The sequence below is a fragment of the Hyaena hyaena genome, unplaced genomic scaffold (assembly GCF_003009895.1).
Source record: "Hyaena hyaena isolate Hyena2069 unplaced genomic scaffold, ASM300989v1 scaffold_1206, whole genome shotgun sequence".
Lineage (NCBI taxonomy): Eukaryota > Metazoa > Chordata > Mammalia > Carnivora > Hyaenidae > Hyaena > Hyaena hyaena.
In genome coordinates this window covers 45,037-67,284 of record NW_024081843.1, presented here as the reverse complement: position 1 = coordinate 67,284, position 22,248 = coordinate 45,037, and the positions used below count along the sequence as shown (strand labels likewise).

At 35.6% G+C, this 22,248-nt stretch overlaps 1 protein-coding gene across 1 annotated transcript in view; it reads left to right on the top strand.

Annotated features, from left to right (window-relative positions):
- LOC120224616 (cystic fibrosis transmembrane conductance regulator) overlaps positions 1-22,248 on the top strand; it is a gene marked incomplete at its 3' end in the record, with an annotated part of 156,580 nt that overhangs the window by 89,699 nt on the left and 44,633 nt on the right. The window contains exons 14-18 of the mRNA XM_039222876.1: positions 35-755; positions 3,451-3,579; positions 13,213-13,250; positions 13,723-13,973; positions 18,383-18,462. Coding sequence (XP_039078807.1) covers positions 35-755; positions 3,451-3,579; positions 13,213-13,250; positions 13,723-13,973; positions 18,383-18,462 — 1,219 coding nt within the window. The remainder of the gene's footprint in view (positions 1-34; positions 756-3,450; positions 3,580-13,212; positions 13,251-13,722; positions 13,974-18,382; positions 18,463-22,248) is intronic.

Genomic DNA, 22,248 nt, shown 5'->3' with positions numbered 1-22,248 from the left:
CAATTGATATTTATATCATTTTATATTTTTAAAGCTGTGTCTGTAAATTGATGGCTAACAAAACTAGGATTTTGGTCACTTCTAAGATGGAACATTTAAAGAAAGCTGACAAAATATTAATTTTACATGAAGGTAGCTGCTATTTTTATGGGACATTTTCTGAATTACAAAATCTACGGCCTGACTTCAGCTCCAAGCTCATAGGATATGAGTCTTTTGACCAGTTTAGTGCAGAAAGAAGAAATTCCATCATAACTGAGACTTTACGGCGTTTCTCATTGGAAGGAGATGCAACTGTCTCCTGGAATGAAACAAAAAAGCAGTCTTTTAAACAGACTGGAGAGTTTGGTGAAAAAAGGAAGAACTCTATTCTTAATCCTATCAACTCTATAAGAAAATTTTCAATTGTTCAAAAGACTCCATTACAAATGAATGGCATCGAAGGAGAGCCTAATGAGCCTTTAGAGAGAAGGCTGTCCTTAGTTCCAGATGGTGAGCAAGGAGAGGCCATCCTGCCTCGAAGCAACATGGTCAACACTGGCCCCACATTTCAGAGACAAAGAAGGCAGTCTGTTCTGAACCTGATGACCTCTGTTAACCAAGGTCAGAGCATTCACCGAAGGACAACAGCATCTACACGAAAAATGTCGCTGGCCCCTCAGGCAAACCTAACTGAAATGGATATATATTCAAGGCGATTATCTCTAGATAGTGGCTTGGACATAAGTGAAGAAATTAACGAAGAAGATTTAAAGGTATGTATAAATTATCAGTGTTTTTTTGTTTGCCACAGAGTGCAGCTGAGTGAAATGGAGTATATAGTATGATATAAAACTTATCCAAATAATGGGTTTAAAAATGAAGATTATTTTAAGATTCAGAAAGTCCAAAGTCCATAAATTTTGTAAGCGACTTCAAAATGCACAAAAATGAACTATTTCCTTTGGCCATGGATGTATCTTTTACTATAAAATGTGTGGTAAGGGCTAGTGTTGGGTCCTTTAATAGGCCAGTGATACTCATTATTATAAATTAGAAAAAATATAAATTATTATGAATCTGCTTGTTACTATCTTAAAATTTCTGTGGAAAGAAGTAGAGTATAAATAAATATATAAACAAATAGTAGCTTTATTTATTTAGAGGCCAAGAAGTATTTCATATGCAAGTAGTCTATGTAAAATATGTAAGCATCTAGTCTCTTGACCGAACTAACTCACATTCTGGCTTATACGTCAGTCTTACCTCAATTGAGAGTAGGCTTTCTTTTACCTTTTAAAGTTGGATCTCTGGACAGATTCCTCTCTTAAATAAGGTATGAAACTCAACATCTACTAATGCCAACCTTCAGATAGAAAGCCTTTTATATTACATTTTAGAGAATAAAATATTTTTATTCTTCAAATAGCAATATACAAGAATAGGGGTTTTGTTTGTTGTGTTTTGGGTTTTATTAGAAAAATTCCTCAAGTGCCTTGGATGAATCAGGCAGCATTGTAATGAACTGACATATTTAATAGCATAGATCATTTAAGAGTAGTATGATCTTTGGCAAGGTATAAGTCATTTCAGATCTTTGGACCAATTTATCCTCTTCTGTAAAATAGGGAACAGCAAAGGTGAACTCTATAATAAATACATACTTTCAGTATTTCTGTAATTTTACAAAAGTTTCCTAAGGGATGGTTTATCTATATGGTTTTCATATCAATCTGAATGAATTTCTCAAAGCTAAGCCTATAAATTTAGTTGTAAAGAATGATTTCTTTAACTGATAATAGTTACTGTTTTTTTAAGTTAATTTATTTTGAGAGAGAGAAAGAGCAAGCACATTTATGTGTGTGTATGAGCAGGGGAGGGGCAGAGGAAGAGGAAGAGAGACAAAATCTCAAGCAGGTTCTGCATTGTCAGTGCAAAGCCTGAAGCAGGGTTCATTCGTAAAACCTTGAGATCAGGACCTGAGCCAAAATCCAGTGTCAGATGCTTAACTGACTCAGCCACCCAGGTGCCTTGATGATAGTTACTATTTACTGATCACTCCTAATTCCAGTCCCCACAACTACCCTAGAAAGTACATATCCTCATTTACAAATTAAAAAAAAACCAAACAAACCCTAAAGTTTAGAGAAGTCGAACTGCCTAAATTCAGGCAGCTCTCAGGAGGTCAGTGGTAGAGTTCAGATTTAAATCCAGGTTTATTTGCTTTCAAAAATCTTTATGCCTGTAGTCAAATTCTCTACCACTGAGCTATACCCCCCCAAAAGTCTTTATATCCAATCAGTATGCTATGTTCTGATTTCATAGGAATCCCTTTTAGAGTTTCTGGGGCTTCTCTTATGAATTTTGTTTTTTTTTTCATTTTTAAAAAATGTTTATTTATTTATTTCTGAGAGAGAGATAGAGACAGTGTGAGCAGGGGAGGGTCAGACATAGAGGGAGACACAGAATCTGAAACAGGCTCCAGGCTCTGAGCTAGCTGTCAGCACAGAGCCCCACACGGTGCTTGAACCCACGAACTGTGAGATCATGACCTGTGCTGAAGTCGGACGCTTAACTGACTGAGCCACCCAGGTGCCCCTCTTATGAATTTTGTTGACTTCAAAAGAAACAAAAGTATCTTTTCCTTTGGGACTGTCTGGAATTGCTCTTTCTCAAATTTTTGAAGTACGTTTACCAAGGGACAAATAAAAACTTTCAGGGAGGGGCACCTGGGTGGCCCAGTCGATTAAGCATCTGACTTTGGCTCAGGCCATGATCTCACAGTTTGTGGGTTTGGCAGCATAGAGCCTGTTTGGGATTTTCTATCTCCTTCTCTCTGCCCCTTTCTGGCTCATGTGTGCTTGCATGTGCTCACATGTGCAACTTCTCTCAAAAATAAACAAACATTAAATATTTAGAAAAAAAAGACTTTCAGGAAAATATACTAAAGATTAGAATTATATAATAAGTCATATGTGGAAAGAGAAAAAATCCTAGCTACTGAGGAACATTCAAACATCAGATGGCCTTCATCTCTATTGGCAAACCTCTATAGCCAGCAAAAATTCCAAACTATTTGTCCATGGACCCCTGAAGAAATAAGTTAAATCAAGGAGAGTTCTAGGAAACTTCAGTTTTATGATACAATGTATTTGATAAAAGGTGTGATACTGTTAAACATTAAAATGGTTAAATTGTCTGAAGTTGTTTCAGTTTTATAATCAGTGATATATTTTCAGAGTTTTGAAAACTTACAGCATTTTTCATTTTTCAAAAAGCTGTGTTGCTTCATTGAGCATTATACTGGCTATAGAGTGACATCACACATGTCATTCATAGTGGTTATATTTGTTGAAATTCATTTACCTTGGAATACTAGTATTCCTTTATTTCCATGCATTCAAAATAAAACCATAATGGTGGTATGAAACTGTGTTGTTTCCATGTAGTAATCAGGGTTCTTTTTTCTAGGAGTGCTTTTTTGACGATGTTGAGAACATACCACCAGTGACTACATGGAACACATACCTTCGATATGTTACTGTCCATAAGAGCTTAATTTTTGTGCTAATTTGGTGCTTAGTTATTTTTCTGGTTGAGGTAAGAATTTTCTGTTGTAAAATATTACTGTGATTTAAAGTTACAATAACAGTTTGGAAGGGTATATACATAGATATGCATACACATATAATATGTATGTATATGTATACACACACATAAGTATATATGTAATTTAAACATTTTTTGTGTTTATTTATTTATTTAATGTTTATTTATTATTGAGAGACAGAGAGAGACAGAGCATGAAAATGGGAGGGGCAGAGAGAGGAGGAGACACAGAATCCAAAGCAGGCTCCAGGCTCTGAGCTGTCAGTACAGAGCCCTACGTGGGGCTCCAACTCACAAACTGCAAGATCATGACCTGAATTGAAGTTGGACGCTTAACTGACTGAGCCATCCAGGCGCCCCTGTTTATTTATTTTTGAGACAGAGTGTGAGTGGGGGAGGGACAGAGAGAGAGGGAAATACAGAATCTTTAAGAGGCTCCAGACTCTGAGCTGTCAGCATGGAGCCTAGTGCGAGGCTGAGACTCATGGACCACGATCATGACCTGAGCTGAAGTCAGATGCCTAACCGACTGAGCCACCCAGGCGCTCCAATATACTTGTAATTTTAAATTATATAGTGATATGCATAGTTTCATATAGTTCTTCTATTGCTATTTTACTCTTTCATACATAACATATAAAATGTACTTAAATCATCTATATAAAGAACTTTTAGTATAGAAATTTAAAACCTACAAAAAGTAGAATGTCTTTATATGGATTGAAATTAAACAGTGAAAATTATTCTGTACTAAGTTTTAAATTCATTTGACTCTAGATATTGCATTTTTGAATATGCAAGTGATGAATCACTACCTTTAAATGACTTTGTCTTCACAAAATGAAATATGTATTAGTGGCTTAGTAACCATATGAAACAATCCTTTCAGAGATCCAGATCTCCCACTTGCTTGCAGAATTCATCTGTCTTCAGCACCACCATCTTGGTCTCTTTGCCTCGCCCCTGCTGTCCTTCACAGCACCACAGTAGAAAAACAAGGGAGGGAAGTGCAAACAGCACGGTAGTCCGCAAGTATAGTCCCATGACACGACGTAAGAGGTTCTTTAAGCTGGATGGTGGATGAGACTTCTCTCTGGATGAGGAACAGCCACCAAATGCCAAAAGGGGCCTGGCAGAGAATGTCTATGGCCAAAGTTGCTTTAAGGCTGAATGGAGACCATTTACCCTCTAGTTTTCTAATGGGACCAACTGAAATCTGGCACCCGCAAAGGACTTAACCAAGGGAGAATTTGAGATCAGTTTTGCTAAATCTTTTTGTTTATTGAGATAAGATGGAAATCCAGGTTTCTTTCTGTAAAATTTTTCTATTTTTTAAATGTGGGTAGTTGATTAAATAAAAACAAACAAATGAAACACGACATGGGCACAACAAAACACACATATGGGTTGGATTCAGCCTGTGAATGACTACTTACTCTAGATATTTATTCCAGGGGACACCGCTGGCTGTGCCCTGATATGCAAGCTAAATCTAACATATAGGCCCATAATGGCCTTCAAGGAAGGAGTGATTCAGGTGAAGAGCTACCTCTCCCGAGGCAGTATAAATGTACATATACTTGAAACCCAATCTTATAGCTACATGTTTTCTTCCTACTGTTGGGATGTTTCTAACTTCATTGAAGGGGTCTACATAAAATATCATCACTTCTCCCTGACCAAATAAGATAGTGGTAAATATATAGAGATAGATAACAAAAAGTTGTGCATACTATTTCACCTATAAACCATCAGTTTCCACTTGACCTTTGAGTTGTGGTAATATCTCTTCTTTTGCCCCATCATTTAAATTAATAAACCAAATGGAAGCTTGATGTGAGTTGCAGTATAGTACAGTACCACCTATGGCATCACGCTGACTTGGCTGCGACATTGTCGTGTTAACACTAGGAAACAGAGCAAGGTAGTTAGCCACTCTGAGCCTCAATTTCCTCATCTACAAAAAGTGACTGCAATAGTACCAGCTTCCTAGGTCCTTTCTTTGAGTTAAGAAACATCATGATTATAAAGCATTTCATGTAGGGCTTGGCATATAGTGAGCAATGCTAGTTGCTATTCTCATTAATATCCTTAATGTCATACCATTATTATAAAGCTCAAGATAGTCTGAGGTAAACCATAGATATAACCGAGATATAATGAAAGTTTCAATAATCCCTTTTATACTTTAACAAAAATATGGGGTTGGGTAATTTGACACTCTCATGTGAGTGCGTTATTTATTACATGAGTAATAAAAATTGCTTTGAAATGTATTTTAAATTTACCTCATTAATCTCTGCCAGTCATGCAAATGACCAGCCTTAATGTGAATGAAACCTAGTCCCACGCCACATTTAATCTCAAACCAGCCCTTCCTGACTATGGATGATTTAAACCTCTGCTTCGAAAGGTCACATTCTTAATTGTCTTCAATTTATAGATTTACGTAAGAAAAAAATGGGCCTATCTGATTGTGGTGATGATTTATGTTAATTTATAGGATCTTTGTCCTATGCAGCTCCATGGAATTGAACTCGTGCACCTTTCAAAATGGTGTATAATTAATTAACTAATTAGCGATTGAGTATTGAGCTGGTACGTATGTGTATAATATTACCAGCTCATTTAATTACAAAGATAGTGGTCCTTTGTCTTTAAGCTAGAAACTAAATTACAAGAGAGGATGTAAATTATTAGTGGAGCTCTCAGAGTTATTGCAAAAAAAAATATCTTTTTAATGGACAATTAATAATGCCATTTTCTAGGCAAGAAATAATACAATATGATGAGACTTTTTGGCCAGTGCCCTGAGGTCATTGCCAATGAACTGGCTTTAAAATTTTGAAGAATAAAACCTTGGTGATAGGAGACAAATAGCAATTGTTTTAATTATGTGCACAGTTATATAGCTACATAAGTCATTCATTAATGTTCAGAATTATGTCAACTTCTTTGAACCAAAATTTACACTTTTTCTTCTAGATTAAGCTTCTTAATAGCAGTGTGCTGTTTTCTCCTTAATATTGATGTATCTCAGTATGCATTATGGTACAGATGCTAATCCAGGAAGATAGTTTAGTTCTTTTAGTTCATCATGATCAGAAAACTTGAAGAAAGGGGCACCTGGGTGGTTCAGTTGGTTAAGCATTCAACTTTGGCTCAGGTCATGATCTCACGGTTCGTGGGGTTGAGCCCCATGTCGGGCTCTGTGCTGACAGCTCAGAGTGTGGAGCCTGCTTCAGATTCTGTGTCTCCCTCTCTCTCTGACCCTCCTCTCTCTCTCTCTCTCAGAAATAAAACATTAAAAAAATTTTTTTTAAACTTGAAGAAAGGTTAAGATATATTTCTTCCTTGTTCATAGGCACAATACTTCAGTTTAGATTTTTTGATTTTATATAGAGTTGGTTCAGTATGCGTCCCGTTTTTATTTCTTCAAAGTGCTAAACTGAAAAAGACTTAGTTGATTTATTCAGTTTGTTACTATATATCATTAATATGTTATTTTGATAAGGGAGTCAGTCTACCTTTATATTTTTGTATAATTTTTTCTACTATGGACCAGTATTTTCTGTAAGTTCTTAGATATAAGCACCAAGGATATTGGCTATAAAATTTCTATTATGTTGGTCTTTTTAGTGCTTCTACTTGGCAGTGCATTTATGAGTAGTTAGAGAAGAAATGCAAATAATAGAGTAGGAGACAGTTTCCTGCTTCTTCTTACTACAACCAGAGGGATTGTTGGCTTGAATATTTCAAGATCTTAAGTTTAGTGTTTTCATTCTGTAATTTTTGTAAAAATTGTTTATTTTACTTTTGAGACAGAAAGAGAGTGCAAGCAGGGGCAGGGCAGAGAGAGAGAGAGAGAGAGAGAGGGAGACAGAGAATCCCAGGCAGACAGTGCAGAATCTGATATGGGACTCGAAATCACAAATCCCCAGATCACTACATGAGCTGAAACCAAGAGTTGGACACTTAACATATTGAACCAACCAGTGCCCCTCATTCCTTAATTTGTAAGAAATGTGTCAGAGTACTGCTGTATCCTATTTTTTTTTTTTTATGATTTATCTTCTCTTTGTTAAGAAGGAAGCCCTGGCTAGATTTATATTCCTAGTAAAATGACATGTAATATACTTCTGAATACTTCTGCTGTAAATGATTAATAATTATGCTTTTAAGGCAGCTTTACTTATGGGTCTGTGTTTTAGGGCATGATTTGATCTGTGAAACATTGAAATCTGTGTATTAAGTCATGACAAGGTGTCACTTTACTATCACTGCCTACCATTCAGCCATTTACTCATTCAACACATATATTTGGAGTTCTTTCAATATGTCAGGCATAATTCTGTGTATGTAAGTGTGTAGTGAGAAACAAAATGGAACATACAAGTAGAATACACTAATGCACTTATGTTTATAATGTTAACAGAACACTTATAATGTTGTGCTCCATTGGTAAAAACTCAAAATATCAGTAGTATTTTAATAGATATTCACATACAGATATCATAAAATGATATCTGTATAGATATAGATATATCACTCACAGATATCATTTTATGACTTAGGAGGTAGCTCTGAGTTCTGTGTATGTAAAAACTTGTAGAATGAATTGGTTTGACTTTAACTTTACCTTACATAACATGACATGTCATCTGCTTTTTCAAATATGTCTTCTATATGATCATTATATAACTTTCTCTCTGTTGACATTTGTAAGTGTATTTTAATTTAAGTGTCCTCTTATCTATCCATTCCTTCACTAATTAAATACAGATTTATCGAATGCCTACAGTTTACCAGTATTGTACTGGGCACTGAGGATACACATGGTAGGGAATAAATGGCTCTTTCCTGCTCTTATGAAGCACATTCTGAGGGAGGAGATAGACAATAAATGTGTTCGGATGGAAATAATGACAGAATTTAATAGGCACCAGAAAGGAAATAAATAGTGATGAAGGAGGAGGGCTGTCTGAGAAAATGATACTTATTTGACACCTAAACGATAAGGAGTCAGACATGTAGAGACTACAGCAAATGCAAAGGTCTTGAAAGAGTTTGGTAAATGATGGAAACTAAGAGGAGGTCCATAGCTGGGGAGTGACAGGGAGCAGAAGAGGGAAGGGGGTAGCAAGTGGTGATATTGGAAAAGTAGACAAGAATGAGATTTGTGGGACCACTGGCTATAGTAAAGAGCTTGGGTTTTATTTTAAATGCAATAAGAAATCTTTGAAAGCCTTCAGCCAGGATATGATATGGTCTTTCTTTATGTTTTACAAGTTCACTCTGCCTGCTATAAGAAAAATGCATTGATTAGGAACATGAGGGCAGGCCAGGGACATCTGTTATGATTGGAGAGTATTGTCATTATTAATTAGGCTCAACATCCAGAGTGTTGAGAACCTTAAGTCATATTTAAAGATCTCTGTAGATATTCTGCAGTGAAATATTCAGTTCTTCATGTAGAATGTTGGAATTATACCTTGTTTGGTCCTATTTGCATTTTTAGCCTTTTATATACCTGGCCTTATTACATTGCCCTTGGCAATTTTCTTCTCTTTCACACCTATTTTCTTTACTTATAAAAAATTAGACTTGTATCTGGCCATATTATGTTATGGTGGGGTTCCTCACAGGTTCTGAATATATTCTTGCTCTTAATCAACATTGCATCTTATTTTTGAAACCATACTGTTAGAGTTTTGCTACATACAAAATCAACCTTTGTGTATCATGTCTCCTGAGATGTTTACTAATTCATTTAGCAAATAAGGCTTTCAAATATAGGCATTTGGCTTCTTTTTCCATATCTATATATTATAATGTTCTACCCTTACACTCCAGGGTGTTTTTTAATCATGTAGACAAATTGTCTACATAATTTAGGTCTGACCTATTTTCTAAATACTGGCTACTTCTTTTTCATCTTGTAATCATTTACACAGCTCATGAATTATTATCCTGGTCATTCATGGAGCTGTCCTCAGAGAATGCCATCATCAGATTTTAGATACTCAATATGGATATGTAATAAACATTCTGTGTACACCCTTATATAACTAATAGTTATTATAATCTATGCATGCATTGTCCAATACAGTAGCCACCAGCAATGTATGGCCATGTAAATGAAATGAAATTAAGTAAACTAAAATAAAATTTAAAATTCAGTTCCTCAATTATACATACTAGCCACATTTGCAGTGATCAACTGCCCCATATGATAGATGGCAACACTCTTGAACAGTGTGGATATAGAACATTTTTATTATTATAGAAAATTCCTTTGGACAGGGCTTATTTAGACTGTCCTATTTTCTATGTGATATAGAACGAAGTTTAAAACCCTGAAATTTATTTTTATATATGTTTTTGTTAACAATTTTTATTTTATTTTTTAGAGATAGAAAGAGGGAGAGGGAGAGAGAGAGAGAGTGAGCAAGTGGGGGGAGGGAGAGAAAACTGAATGAACTTTATAACTTTGAAATATTTTAGAAATGAAATAATAGAATAATAGAATTGCTTAACCAATAGTTTCTATATGCCCCAAATATTTGTACTAATGTCATTATGTCAAATTCTTAGATGTGGTTCTGCTCCAGTCAACAAAAGTAGTTTGGGTTGGTAGTTCTGTGTCTCTATGCACTAGTCGCCTTTATTCACAAAAGCAAGGAAACAATTTTATATACTACACTGACAAGACTGGTTCTTTGGAAAATTGTTTTGTGTATTGTTCATTAGTAAATGTGATAAAATATTTGTTTCTGAGATTTATTCTTATCCTGAGAATGTTGGCAGTGCCAGCAACATTGACACTCCAATAATGGGAACAAAGGGGGGCTATAATAACCAATGAGTGACTTAGAAATATACCCTTATCTAGGTTCTTGAGTAATTTGATTAGTTTTAGAAAAGCATTTGTACTGGAACACAGACTTTTGAAATAGCCAGATTATTGCATTTCTTCTCATTTTGAATTTTCTTAAATTGCAAGGAAATAATTTTTTTCTTTTTTACTAATACAGTGCATGGAGGTTATGTGTACAATGAAAAAGTAAGAAAGTGAGAATACCATTAGATTTTTCATTATTGTGCTCCTGATACATGGATTTAACTAAAACTTATACACATCTTTAAGATCTAGAACTTCATAATGTAATTTCTCAGTTAATACAAAATGTTCTTTATAAATTTTTATATGGTACTATTAAATACTTAAGATAAATCAACTATGAAAGAATACTTGTAGGTTTCTTATACCAAGCATATTTTCTTCCTATTTATTTTTACACTGTGTTCGTTTTCTAATTATTTTACTCACAGTTTCTTGTTTTTTTTTTCTGTTCGATTCTTTGTTAAAGTTATTATTGGAATAATTGTAAAATTATAGTCATTTCTAATATTATAGTTGTGATGACATTAGCACAAGATTGCCTCTCCACAGAGTTTAGGAGAATAGAATACCAAATTGAATTAGAACTGAGTGCAGATCTCTTAAATATCAAAGGAATTAAAAATATCATAGTGGTTAAAAAATTATTTTTTCAGTTATGATATAGATTCTTTATCCCACAGACAAAAGCTTCCACTTGAGAAAGGCTGAATTGTACCAGTAGTGTGTGTTATAACCTGAAGTGTATACCCTGCATTGGGCTCTTTGCTGACACCTCAGAGCCTGGAGCCTGCTTCAGATTCTGTGCCTCTGTCTCTCTCTGCCCATTTCCTGCTCTCACTCTCAAAAATAAATAAACATTTTTTAAAAATTTAAAAAGGCACCTGGGTGGCTCAGTAGGTTAAGCGTCTAACTCTTGGTTTAGGCTCAGGTAATGAGCTCATAGTTCCTGAGTTTGAGCCCCTTATTGAGCTCCATGCTGACATACAGAGCCTGCTTGGGATTCTGTCTCTCCTTCTCTCTGCTCCTCCCACATACTCTGTCTCTCTCTCTCAAAATAAATAAACTTAAAAAAACCCTGAAGTTTATGTTTTGTCTTTTTTAAAAAATTTATTTGTTTATTTTTGAGAGAGTGAGAGAGCGTGTGGGAGAAGGGGAGGGAGAGAGGGAGACAGAGAATCCCAAGCAGGCTCCATGCTGCCAGCCCAGACCCCAATGTGGGGGTCAAACTCAGTGGACCTTGAGATCATGACCTGAACCAAAATCAGGAGTTGGACGCTTAACCAACTGAGCCATCCATGTGCCCCTGTTTTTTCTTTATTTATAAACTGAATTTTTGTACCTTTTGAGACCTTTTTGGAGTCTCAAAAGAGACCTTCTTTTGGGCTTATCACAACAAGTGCGCTCCTTAGTCCCTATTATCTATTTTACCCATCTCCCCACCAACCTCCCCTCTGGTAACCATCAGTTTGTTCTCTGTAGAGAACAGAGTCTATTGTTAAGAGTCCGTTCCTTGGTTTATTTCCCTCCCTCTTTTTTCTCATTTGCTCATTTATTTTGTTTCTTAAATTCCACATAGGAGTGAAATCATATGGTATTTGTCTTTCTCTGACTTACTTCACTTAGCATCATACTCTCTAGCTCCATCCATGTCATTGAAAATGGAAAGATTTCATTTGTTTTGATGACTAAGTAATATTCCATTGTGTGTATATATATGTATATACATATATACCACATTTTCGTTTATCCATTCATCATTTGATGAGTACTTGGGCTGCTTCCATATCTTGGCTATTGTAAATAATGCTGCTATAAACATAGGGGTGCATGTATCCCTTCGAATTAGTGTTTTTGTATTATTTGGGTAATTATCTAGTAGTGCAATTGTTGAATTGTAGGGTAGTTCAATTTTTAACTTTTTCAGGAACCTCCATACTGTTTTCCACAGTGGCTGCATGAGTTTGCTTTCCATCCAGCAGTGCATGAGGGTTCCTTTTTCTCCACATCCTCGCCAACACCTGTTGTTTCTTGTGTTGTTAATTTTAGCCATTCTGACAGGTGACTATCTCATCATAGTTTTGATTTACATTTCCTTGATAAAAAGCGACGATGAGCATCTTTTCATGTGTCTATGGGCCGTCTATATGTCTGTTTGTGTCTTCTGCCCATTTTTACATTGGATTATTTGTTTTTTGTTGAGTTTTATAAGTTTTTTATATTTTTTGGATGCACTGTTGAGACTTTTAACTGATTTTCATAAATATTAATCTCATCTCTTCCAATAATTAATTGGTTTTACAGGAATTAGTCTCATCCATTGCACAACAAATGAAATTATTTATAACAACTAACTAAATAAATTATCTGCTAGTGGACTGATATTAGTCTCTTTATAAGAAATCAAGTTTATTATTTAAAACATTTAACTGCAAATTTAGCTCTCCTGTGAGAGAATAGTTTCAGTGAGTATTTTCTGTTGAATGAGGGAGAAAAATGGCAAAGTAATACAGTCTAATTTGAATTCCACTAACTTAACATGTTCTCACCACAAAGGATGGTTTTTGAACAATTATTGCAGCTGCTGGACCCAGGAAAGCAAAGGAGAGGAAAATGAAATTGTGTGTATTTTGCTGTTAGTCTTGGTGGAATTGGAGGTGGGTGTGGGAGGTATTGGTAGAGATTTCAGGAAAAAGAATCAAGCATGTATTGTTTTATTCCAGGTGGCTGTTTCTTTGGTTGTGTTCTGTCTGCTTAGAAAGTGAGTATTCCATGTCGTATTGCAGATTACATTTTGTTTCTATTGATTATTTGGATCTTATTAAAGAATATTGAATAATGAATAAAAGTTCATTCCCCAATAGTATTATAGAAACAGAAAATTAAGTACTCTTGTTTAAAATTGTGAGCATGTGCAGTTTCTGCAGTTGTTTGTTAGTTCCTAAAGGACTTAGTTGTGTTTAGTTTCCATAAAATGCAATAAAAATATTGAAAACAGCATTTTACATTTGGTATTTTTTCTGACTGTGTAATAACAATCAATCATATCTGTTTCAATGGTGAAAAAACTGACTCTGCTTCGCTGCAATAGTAAGTCTGTGCGATTAAAGGCATAACTTATGCTAATGAAATATGTTGTGTTTCTTCAGACTCAAGTTCAGTTTTGTTTGCATGTATTGGAAATCGGGTGGGAGAGTTTGGTTGCCAAGTAACAATTTCTTTTTGCTTTGCAGAATATCTTCTCAAGACAAAGGGAATAGTACTAACAGTATAAATAGCAGTTATGCAGTGATCTTCACCAATACCAGCACATATTATCTTTTGTATATTTATGTGGGAGTAGCTGAAACTTCGCTTGCTCTGGGATTCTTGAGAGGTTTACCACTGGTGCATACTCTAATCACAGTGTCGAAAATTTTACACCACAAAATGTTACATTCTGTTCTTCAAGCACCTATGTCAACCCTCAACACATTGAAAGCAGGTATTTGACTAGGTATACAAAATGAAACTGCTGATCCGCAAGCAAAAGCTCCTACGATTTCATTGGTTTTGTAGCATCGGCTTTTGACGGAGGCATCTGCCCTTTGTTGAACTTCCTTATGACTGGCATGCACATTTCTTAGATATTGTAGGCTATCAGATGTTGCTGCTCCTCATATTTCTGTCTTAGCTGATTAGAGTAGCTTAGTTTGTTAGACCGTGATGCAGATGAGAAGCAGGCTTTTCTGGGCTAGTTGTCCTTCTCTATTCAGGTATTTCCTCTAGCCCTTTGTAAGGTATCTTGTTGTCAATGTATATAGTATTGTTTAAAAGAGAAGCAGATTTGAAGTGACCAAGGAAAATATAAAATTCTTTTACTGATGAAGTCTTTTGATGGGGGTAGAATAATCTAGTTTCATATAATTATTCAAAGATGACCAAATAAACTTGTTCTAAGGTTTTGGGTTTGTGTGTGTGAAGTGTGTGTGTGGTAGGGTTGGAGGGGGGAGGGGAATAAATCCCAAATGTATTTGTAAAGCATTTTGCTGTTATTATAGATGTTGGTAAAAGGGCACAAGCTTTCAGTTATAAGATGAATAAGATCTGAGGAGCTAATGTATATAATCTTGTGACTATAATTAAAAACACTGTATTATATAACTGAAATTTACTAAGAGAGTAAAACTTAAATGTTCTCATCAAAAAAAAAAAGGTAAATATGAGAGGTTATAGAGAGCTTACTTTGTGTGACACTAAGCCAGAGGTTGGCATGAAAAGATGAAAAAGGCACAGTTTTTGACTTGGAAAAACTCACAGACAAGGGAGAGGAAGTAGACACAGAAATAGTTAATTATAAAGCAAATAATATGTTCCAAGATTGAGATTTTTAGAGCGATTTCTATCTAAAGATCTCAAGATATGAAATATCCATGATTTTTTTCTGGGTAACAAAATGTCAGCATCAGTATTCAGGAAGATCTTTATATTTATTTTGAAGTCTTTGTGTGTCAGTAAAGCCTTGACTCATTTGAGTATATTCATCATTACCCTGTTTTAGAGCTAAGACATTTTAGAAGTAAAAGGGAATGTCAAATTACCTTGATTCAATGATTTCACCTTTTTATGGAAAAACTGAGACCCAGAGAAGGTAGGAAATTTGCCCTAGTTTCTAGCAGTCAGAATTGGATGGTGAGATGTAATGGAAAGAGTACGGGCATTGGCTTGGCCCCACAAGAGTGATAAATAATGAGCATGTTGCTCTTTTCAGCCTTGCATCTGCAATGTGAAATGGGGAAAAGAATAATTATCTGAGAGGATCATTATGAGAATTGAACAAGGCAACCTACTTACCTGTTACAGAGCCAATGTGAAATAAATGTTAGGTCTCTAATGTTGTTCCCTTTTGTGGGTGTTGTTCACACAGGGGTGCACTTGCTTTTCATGTCTTTACTTTTCAGGGCTCCTCATTCCCTTATACACTGCTCACACTTAGTCTTGAACCTTCTCTATCTCATATTTAAATGGTTGCTATTCATTTCATTAAAAAAATTTTTTTTAATGTTTTTTATTTAGTTGTGTGAGAGAGAGACAGCGTGAGCAGGGGAGGGTCAGAGAGAGGGGGAGATACAGAATCTCAGGCTCCAGGCTCTGAGCTGGCTGTCAGCACAGAGCCCAACATGGGGCTCGAACCCACCAACCATGAGATCATGACCTGAACCGAAGTCGGTGCTTAACCAACTGAGCCACCCAGGCACCCCTCATTTTATTTTTTTAAATGCCTTTTTAAAATATTTATTTATTTTTGAGACACACTCACACACACACACACACACACACACACACAGAGTGTTAGTTGAGGAGGGGCAGAGAGAGAGGGAGAGAGAGAGAGAGAGAGAGAATCCGAAACAGGCTCTAGGCTCTTTCCAGCACAGAGCCTGATGTGAGGCTCAAACTCATGAACCATGGGATCATGACGTAAGCCAAAGCTGGATGTTCAATCGATTGAGCCACCCAGGTACTCCTCATTTTCTTTTTTTAAAGAGTTGATTATTTTTAAGTAATCTCTACATACAATGTGGGCTCAAATCTATAACTGGGAGATCAAGAGTTGCACACTCCACGGACTTGAGCCAGCCAGGCGCCCCTCATTCATTTATTTTCTTTTTTACTTCCAAGTTTTTATTTACTTTCCAGGTAGTTAACATACAATGTTATATTAGTTTTAGGTGTATAATTTAGTGATTCATCACTTACATACAGCACCCAGTGCTCATCATTACCTCCTTAATGCCCATTACCCATTTAACCCATCCCCCCATCCACCTCCCCTCTCGTACCATCAGTTTGTTCTTTATAGTTAAGAGTCTGTTTCTTGGTTTGTCTCTCTCCCCCCCCCCCACCCCGGCATGTTAGTTTGTTTTGTCTTTTAAATTCTACATGAGTGAAATCACATGGTATTATATTTCATTTTCTAATTTGTCTTATTTTCCAAACTTTAATGCACTTTGTAGGATGATACTGAAGCATCTGTTTTTGCTTTCCTCCTTATTTATGCTCCTGAAAGATGCATAAATAAGGAGTAACAAGATGATCTTACAACATCTAAATGTTCTTTTTCCATCTCTGCTCACCCCCAATTTCTCTATGCAAAGATTATGCTTTCTTTTAAAAACCATTACTTTTGGTTTTTTGTTCATTTGTTCAACTGACTTATATTCATTATTTTGCATAAATACTCTCTGCTATATTTGGCAGCAACCAATGCTTCTGTGCCATGTATATGCACTTCAATTTCTCCCACGTGTGCCCACCTGCAATTGTATATTGACCTTGAGTTTGACTCCTTACCCAATTTTAAGAGTCTCATGCTCTACCAACTGAGCTAGCTGGGTGCCCGACTCCTTACCCAATTTTAAACAACCTTAAGACACATGAACACATAGTAGGTGCTCAGTAGAATATGTTGAATATGAAAATGTGAATTGATAACTTTGATGGAACACTACAATCTGAAATGTAATAAACACCAGAATGATACTCTTTTCACCAAAGTGAACTTTCATTTTCTAAACAATATAAATCCATAGACTTTTTTTTCAATTCTTTATTTATGGAAACATATACAAATATGTTTACTTAAATATGCTGAAGAATATATTATTGATAAAGGCTAGAGATGGTGGCTTAAGTCAATAAAAATACATTGAATAATTCCTAAATATAAAAATTTTTCCTGAGGGCTGTGAGAGACACAAACGAAGTATGGCACGGTCCCAATTTACAATTGAGAAATAGAGGCAAGACATGAATACAAGTGACTGTGATATAAGATATGGATATAGTCATTACAACACATAGGTGCTGACAAAATGTATTAAAAGTATTAGGTATGTCCAGAAGAGAAAGGGATTCACTTCAGCTGGTGCAAACATTGATGCCTCATTATAGGAGACACATTTGAGTTGGGCCAGGAAGGAGACAGATTTTGATAAGTAGACATGAAGGGAAAGGTTTTCAGGCAGAGGGAACTATATGAAACGGCAGGCAGGTAGGAGAGTGGAGAGCATACAGAGTAGACTAATTTGGATAAAACAAAATGTTCAAGTAGGGGAAGCCTTTATTTGCTCATTGGTTTAAGGCCAAGTTATGAAAGACATTCAATACTAAACTAAGAGTTTAGGACTTTATTGTGTGCTTAATTGGGGGGCTTGAATGATAAGATTCAATATCACTTTGTACAGTATTATGTTTTATCTAATTATGTCTTTAATTCCAGCTAGATAATGAATTCCTTAAAGGCAAGGAGCACCCCTTATTCACTTCTAGTCTGTGTCAGTGCCTAGCATTATGCCTGACACAGAGTAAACACTCCTTTTTTTCATTGAAGGAAAACATTATGAGATTTATAAACATGTGTCTGGAATTCAGAAAACAGGCTGAAGCTTAGATTGCCAGTGAAGAGGATAGAAAAAGGAAACATGGTAAAGGAGGTCCACAAAATAGGCAGGCAGAAATTAAGAGTAGCCATGAGTTCTACAGAGTTATGTCATAAAGGTATACCAGTCAGAGGAGAGGGAGAGTCATACATTATGGAATGCAGATGGAATGATGGTAGCAAATCCAGTAAATTATCATTAAATTCAAGCTTGCAAGTGTAAGGTAGTAGTAGTAGAATGAATCCTACAGCCAGCTGTATTTTATAAAGGTTTAAAAGTAGGAGACCATCACTTGAATACAGTTGCTTAGAATCTTTGTACAACACTAAAATTTTCTAAGACCTTATTTATTTTATTACATGCTAATTCTTATTTGAGTTTTGAATGCTTCTGCTATGATCCAAATTTATCAAATATCGATATGTCTTTTTGAGATTACTCTTTTTTGAGGAATCTATCTTCTTTTATTTTATAGGTGGGATTCTTAATAGATTCTCCAAAGATATAGCAATTTTGGATGATCTTCTGCCTCTTACCATATTTGACTTCATCCAGGTTTGTAAAAATAAGAAATATTAAGTGTCTTTACATTTGTCATACTTTAAAAATGATTAGGAAAAGAGGTAAGTTTTATTTTTCATTTGATTTAGAGTTGAAGTCATCTATTGTATAAATTTTTTAATATCAAAAGTCTTCAAAATAGGCATAAATTTAGTAAATTCAGTGATAAGTCAGACTGTTTACTTGACCCAAATCCAAAGCAATTTCACATTTAAATGTGAATGGTTTGAAAGGAATAATAAATCAGTATCTTTCCCCAAATCAATATCCACAGTGTGACATTTCTGACATTGGCATTACTGTTTGATGGAAAACACCTGCCTCCAAAGGGACCATGTGAAAAAATGAAAATCTATTCCTTGATGGGCTACAGTTTCAACCAGTCTTATCCAGGAACACATTGGCCCATATTAGCTAGCCAGCAACCTTACAGTAAGAACAGTAATACAAGGACAGAAGTACAGATACATTTTTAAGCAGGTGAGAGGGAAAGTCCTAGTGAGGACTCTCCCTGGGTGATAGATCTGAAGAGGCCACCAGAGCAGGCAGCCTGCTCTGAACATGTGTGTGGGGGTGAGACGATTGACTGGAGGTGAGAGTGAGAAGAAAGGAGGAGAGGGAGATGAAGGTGACCTAGACCTAGGGGATGCACATTAGAACTCCATAAGTGGCGGGACTTAAAGAGTGTTGTGAGTTAATGACCTTGGCATTTGGACCAGGTTTGAAAACAGCTTCCTGTCTGGCTTAGGTCAAGCAAATGCCAATCTCAGTGATCTCCCTGGAGAGAGACAATGTTCCCTTGGAACATTGCAGCCCATTTTAGGATGAGTCATTCTCTTCCTTCCACCTTTTTCACCACTCCTCCCCCAACAATAATACTTTATTTGAAAGAACTATAAAACAAAATAAGGGCTACCACATTTGTGTGTATACACAACTGACATTGGCAGGTGCAGGAAAACCAGATTGTCAGTTTGCCTCATCTGAAATGACTGGCACAATTAAACACATTAACTGTTCCATGTGAACTTTAGCATTTTGTATTTCCTTCAGTTGCTATGTTTAGGGATATAACTCAGCAGTAGCTGCTGGAATTCTTTAATCAATGCTTTGAGTTAAATGCACTTGAAGGAGCGGCGTTTCCCATATCTTTCTTTAAATACGGTGTATTTGTTCTAAGGGTGTAAATGACTGCCCCCAAATATGACATTATTAAATTAGGTACAAACTAGAACATGGGCATTTTGACATGACTGCAACATTCACAAATGTTGGCTCTTGATAATTTTTTTTGTTTTTAGTTTTGTAGTTTATTATTTTCCAAATCAGTATGAAGCTCACTTCAAAAATCCTCTGGGAGAAATAATTTTTAAATACCTGTTTTATATATTAACACTTTTTAAACACATGTGATGACTCAAATCCTTTCTGTTACAGCAATGTGAATAGTTTCTACTCAGTTTCTAATGTGGAGGTTCCTTAGTTGTGGTTTCACAAGTAATTAGGCAAGGTTCTTTTATTTATTTAGTTTTCCTATTTTATTTATAAGAGGGCCTCACATTAAGGAAGCATAATATATGAATGGCTACCAAATACAGGAAAAATCTGATTAGTTCTGATTTTATTAAAAACTCAGGGGTGCCTGCGTGGCTCAGTTTGTTAAGTGTCTGACTCTAGATTTTGGCTCAGGTTATGATCTCATAGTAGTAAGTTCTGCATGGGACTCTGTGCTGGGCATAGAGCCTGCTTGAGATTCTCTCTCTCTCTCTCTCTCTCCACACACACACACACACACTCATGCTTGCTCTCTCTCTCTCAAAACAATTTTTTTAATCAGTCATTCACTACAGTTTTATTATAAAAAATCCTTTAGGTTGTGAGGTCCTCTGGTTATACTTAATTATATTCACATTAAAGAAATATATTCTAGTCACAACATTATAGGAACAGATTTTTGCACAGGATAAGGAATACCTGTACATTTCCTTTAAAACATTTAATTTCTGTTTACTCTGTTTCCTAACATTTAATAATGTTCTGGCAATGGAACATTGTATAATGAAAATGGAAGATCTGGATTCTATTTCTAACCTGTAAAATGAGATAGACAAATCTGATGATGGTCACTTTCAGTACTCAAGTTCTGTGCTTCAGATTGGCCTAGTGGAAATGGACCCTACATGACAAATTTGCTCAGGCCATCCTTAGGCACTGAGGTCAGAATAGTTTAGAACTAATGATTTACAGCTAATCATTTAGAACTGTGTGTAAAACTAAAGGCACTGGTTTAACATATTTGATTTTCTCACTACACATAGACACCTTAACTTCCTTCCTAGCTTTGAATTCACAATGGTTGAGAAACAAGTCATTTTAGACCAGATATATTTGTGAGACAGAGAAAGACCATGTCTTCACATCCTACTTATCTCCATGTTTAGGTGAATGATTTATTTTTTCATTAAACAGAAGCCTATATATTTTAAAATACTAAATTCTTTTCAACCTCAAAACCCTTAGATATTTTTTATTTTTTCCCTCTAATCCTAATATGTGATTACACACTGAGTCCTCTTACATCTGTGTCCTTTACATCTTTTTTCCCTTATTCATTTTATTAATCACATTTATCCCTTACTGAAAAATTCATTTATGAATTAAATTCCAAATCTGGTGTTCATTTCATGTTCTGAGTAGGTATTTATTTATTCACTTACTTACTGACTTACTTGGTTACTACTGATTTCAGAGTGACCCTTCATTCTTACTCACCTCCTCTGGTTTAACAGGCAGTGCTATGGGCTCTTTAGTGTCAGGAATGATTTTGAGCTGCTTTCAGTGGAGCAAAAATGTGCTGCATACTTCCTAGGACCACGAATGGATGATGCCTTGCAGTTTCTATAGCCTATTGAATTTTATCTTTCCTGAGGAAGTTTAGAATTTGTGTAAGGATGATTGGAAATGAGAAATCTGTGCTCACATTTTCATCTTGTCTTGATTTCTGTCTATTGATTTTCTTGTCCCTCTTACAAATACACCTGGTCTGAAATAACTCATTGCCTATCCACTGTGAAGTAAAAACTAGGACAGAATTTAAGGTTTCTTTGTGTAAGGAGAATATCAACTGTATTAGACCAGAACCTTTAGTTTTGTACACCATACCAAATTATTAGCTTCTGACCTTAGTACCAAAGGATGGCCTCTTAATGAGCAAATAGAATTGTTTTTCTCAATGCTTAGACTTGTTTTTCACTTATTTCTCAGTTTGGATTTCTTAGTTCTGGATGATTATAATGGCTGAACACTTATCTTATGCATGTTTCATAATTTCCAGTTGTACTGACCTTCTCCATTATTCTCTAACCCAGCGACATATCTTGGTTACTTTGACTACCCAGTTCTACCTATTCTATTGTAACAGTTGCATTTTCATTCCTAAGAATCTCTACCATATCAGCAACAATGAAAACAAAATGATCACTTTCTGCAACTAATGTTATAATCCACCAGCACCAAACTGGAATTATATGGTAAAAACAGCACAAGTCAAATGAACACAGTGGTGTTTACAACTGTCAACAACAAATTAAAAGACCCTGATCCTCAAGGGATAGCTGAATGTTTCCATGCTGCCAATGTAACAACACTGGCCTTCCAGATATACTGATATTTAATATGATGGTCCATTTTAATTAAATCATATGCCTCAGTTAATCACGCTTGGAATGTGATTTCCCCCACCAATATCCTATTTCTGGAAAATACATGTCTTTGGTAAAA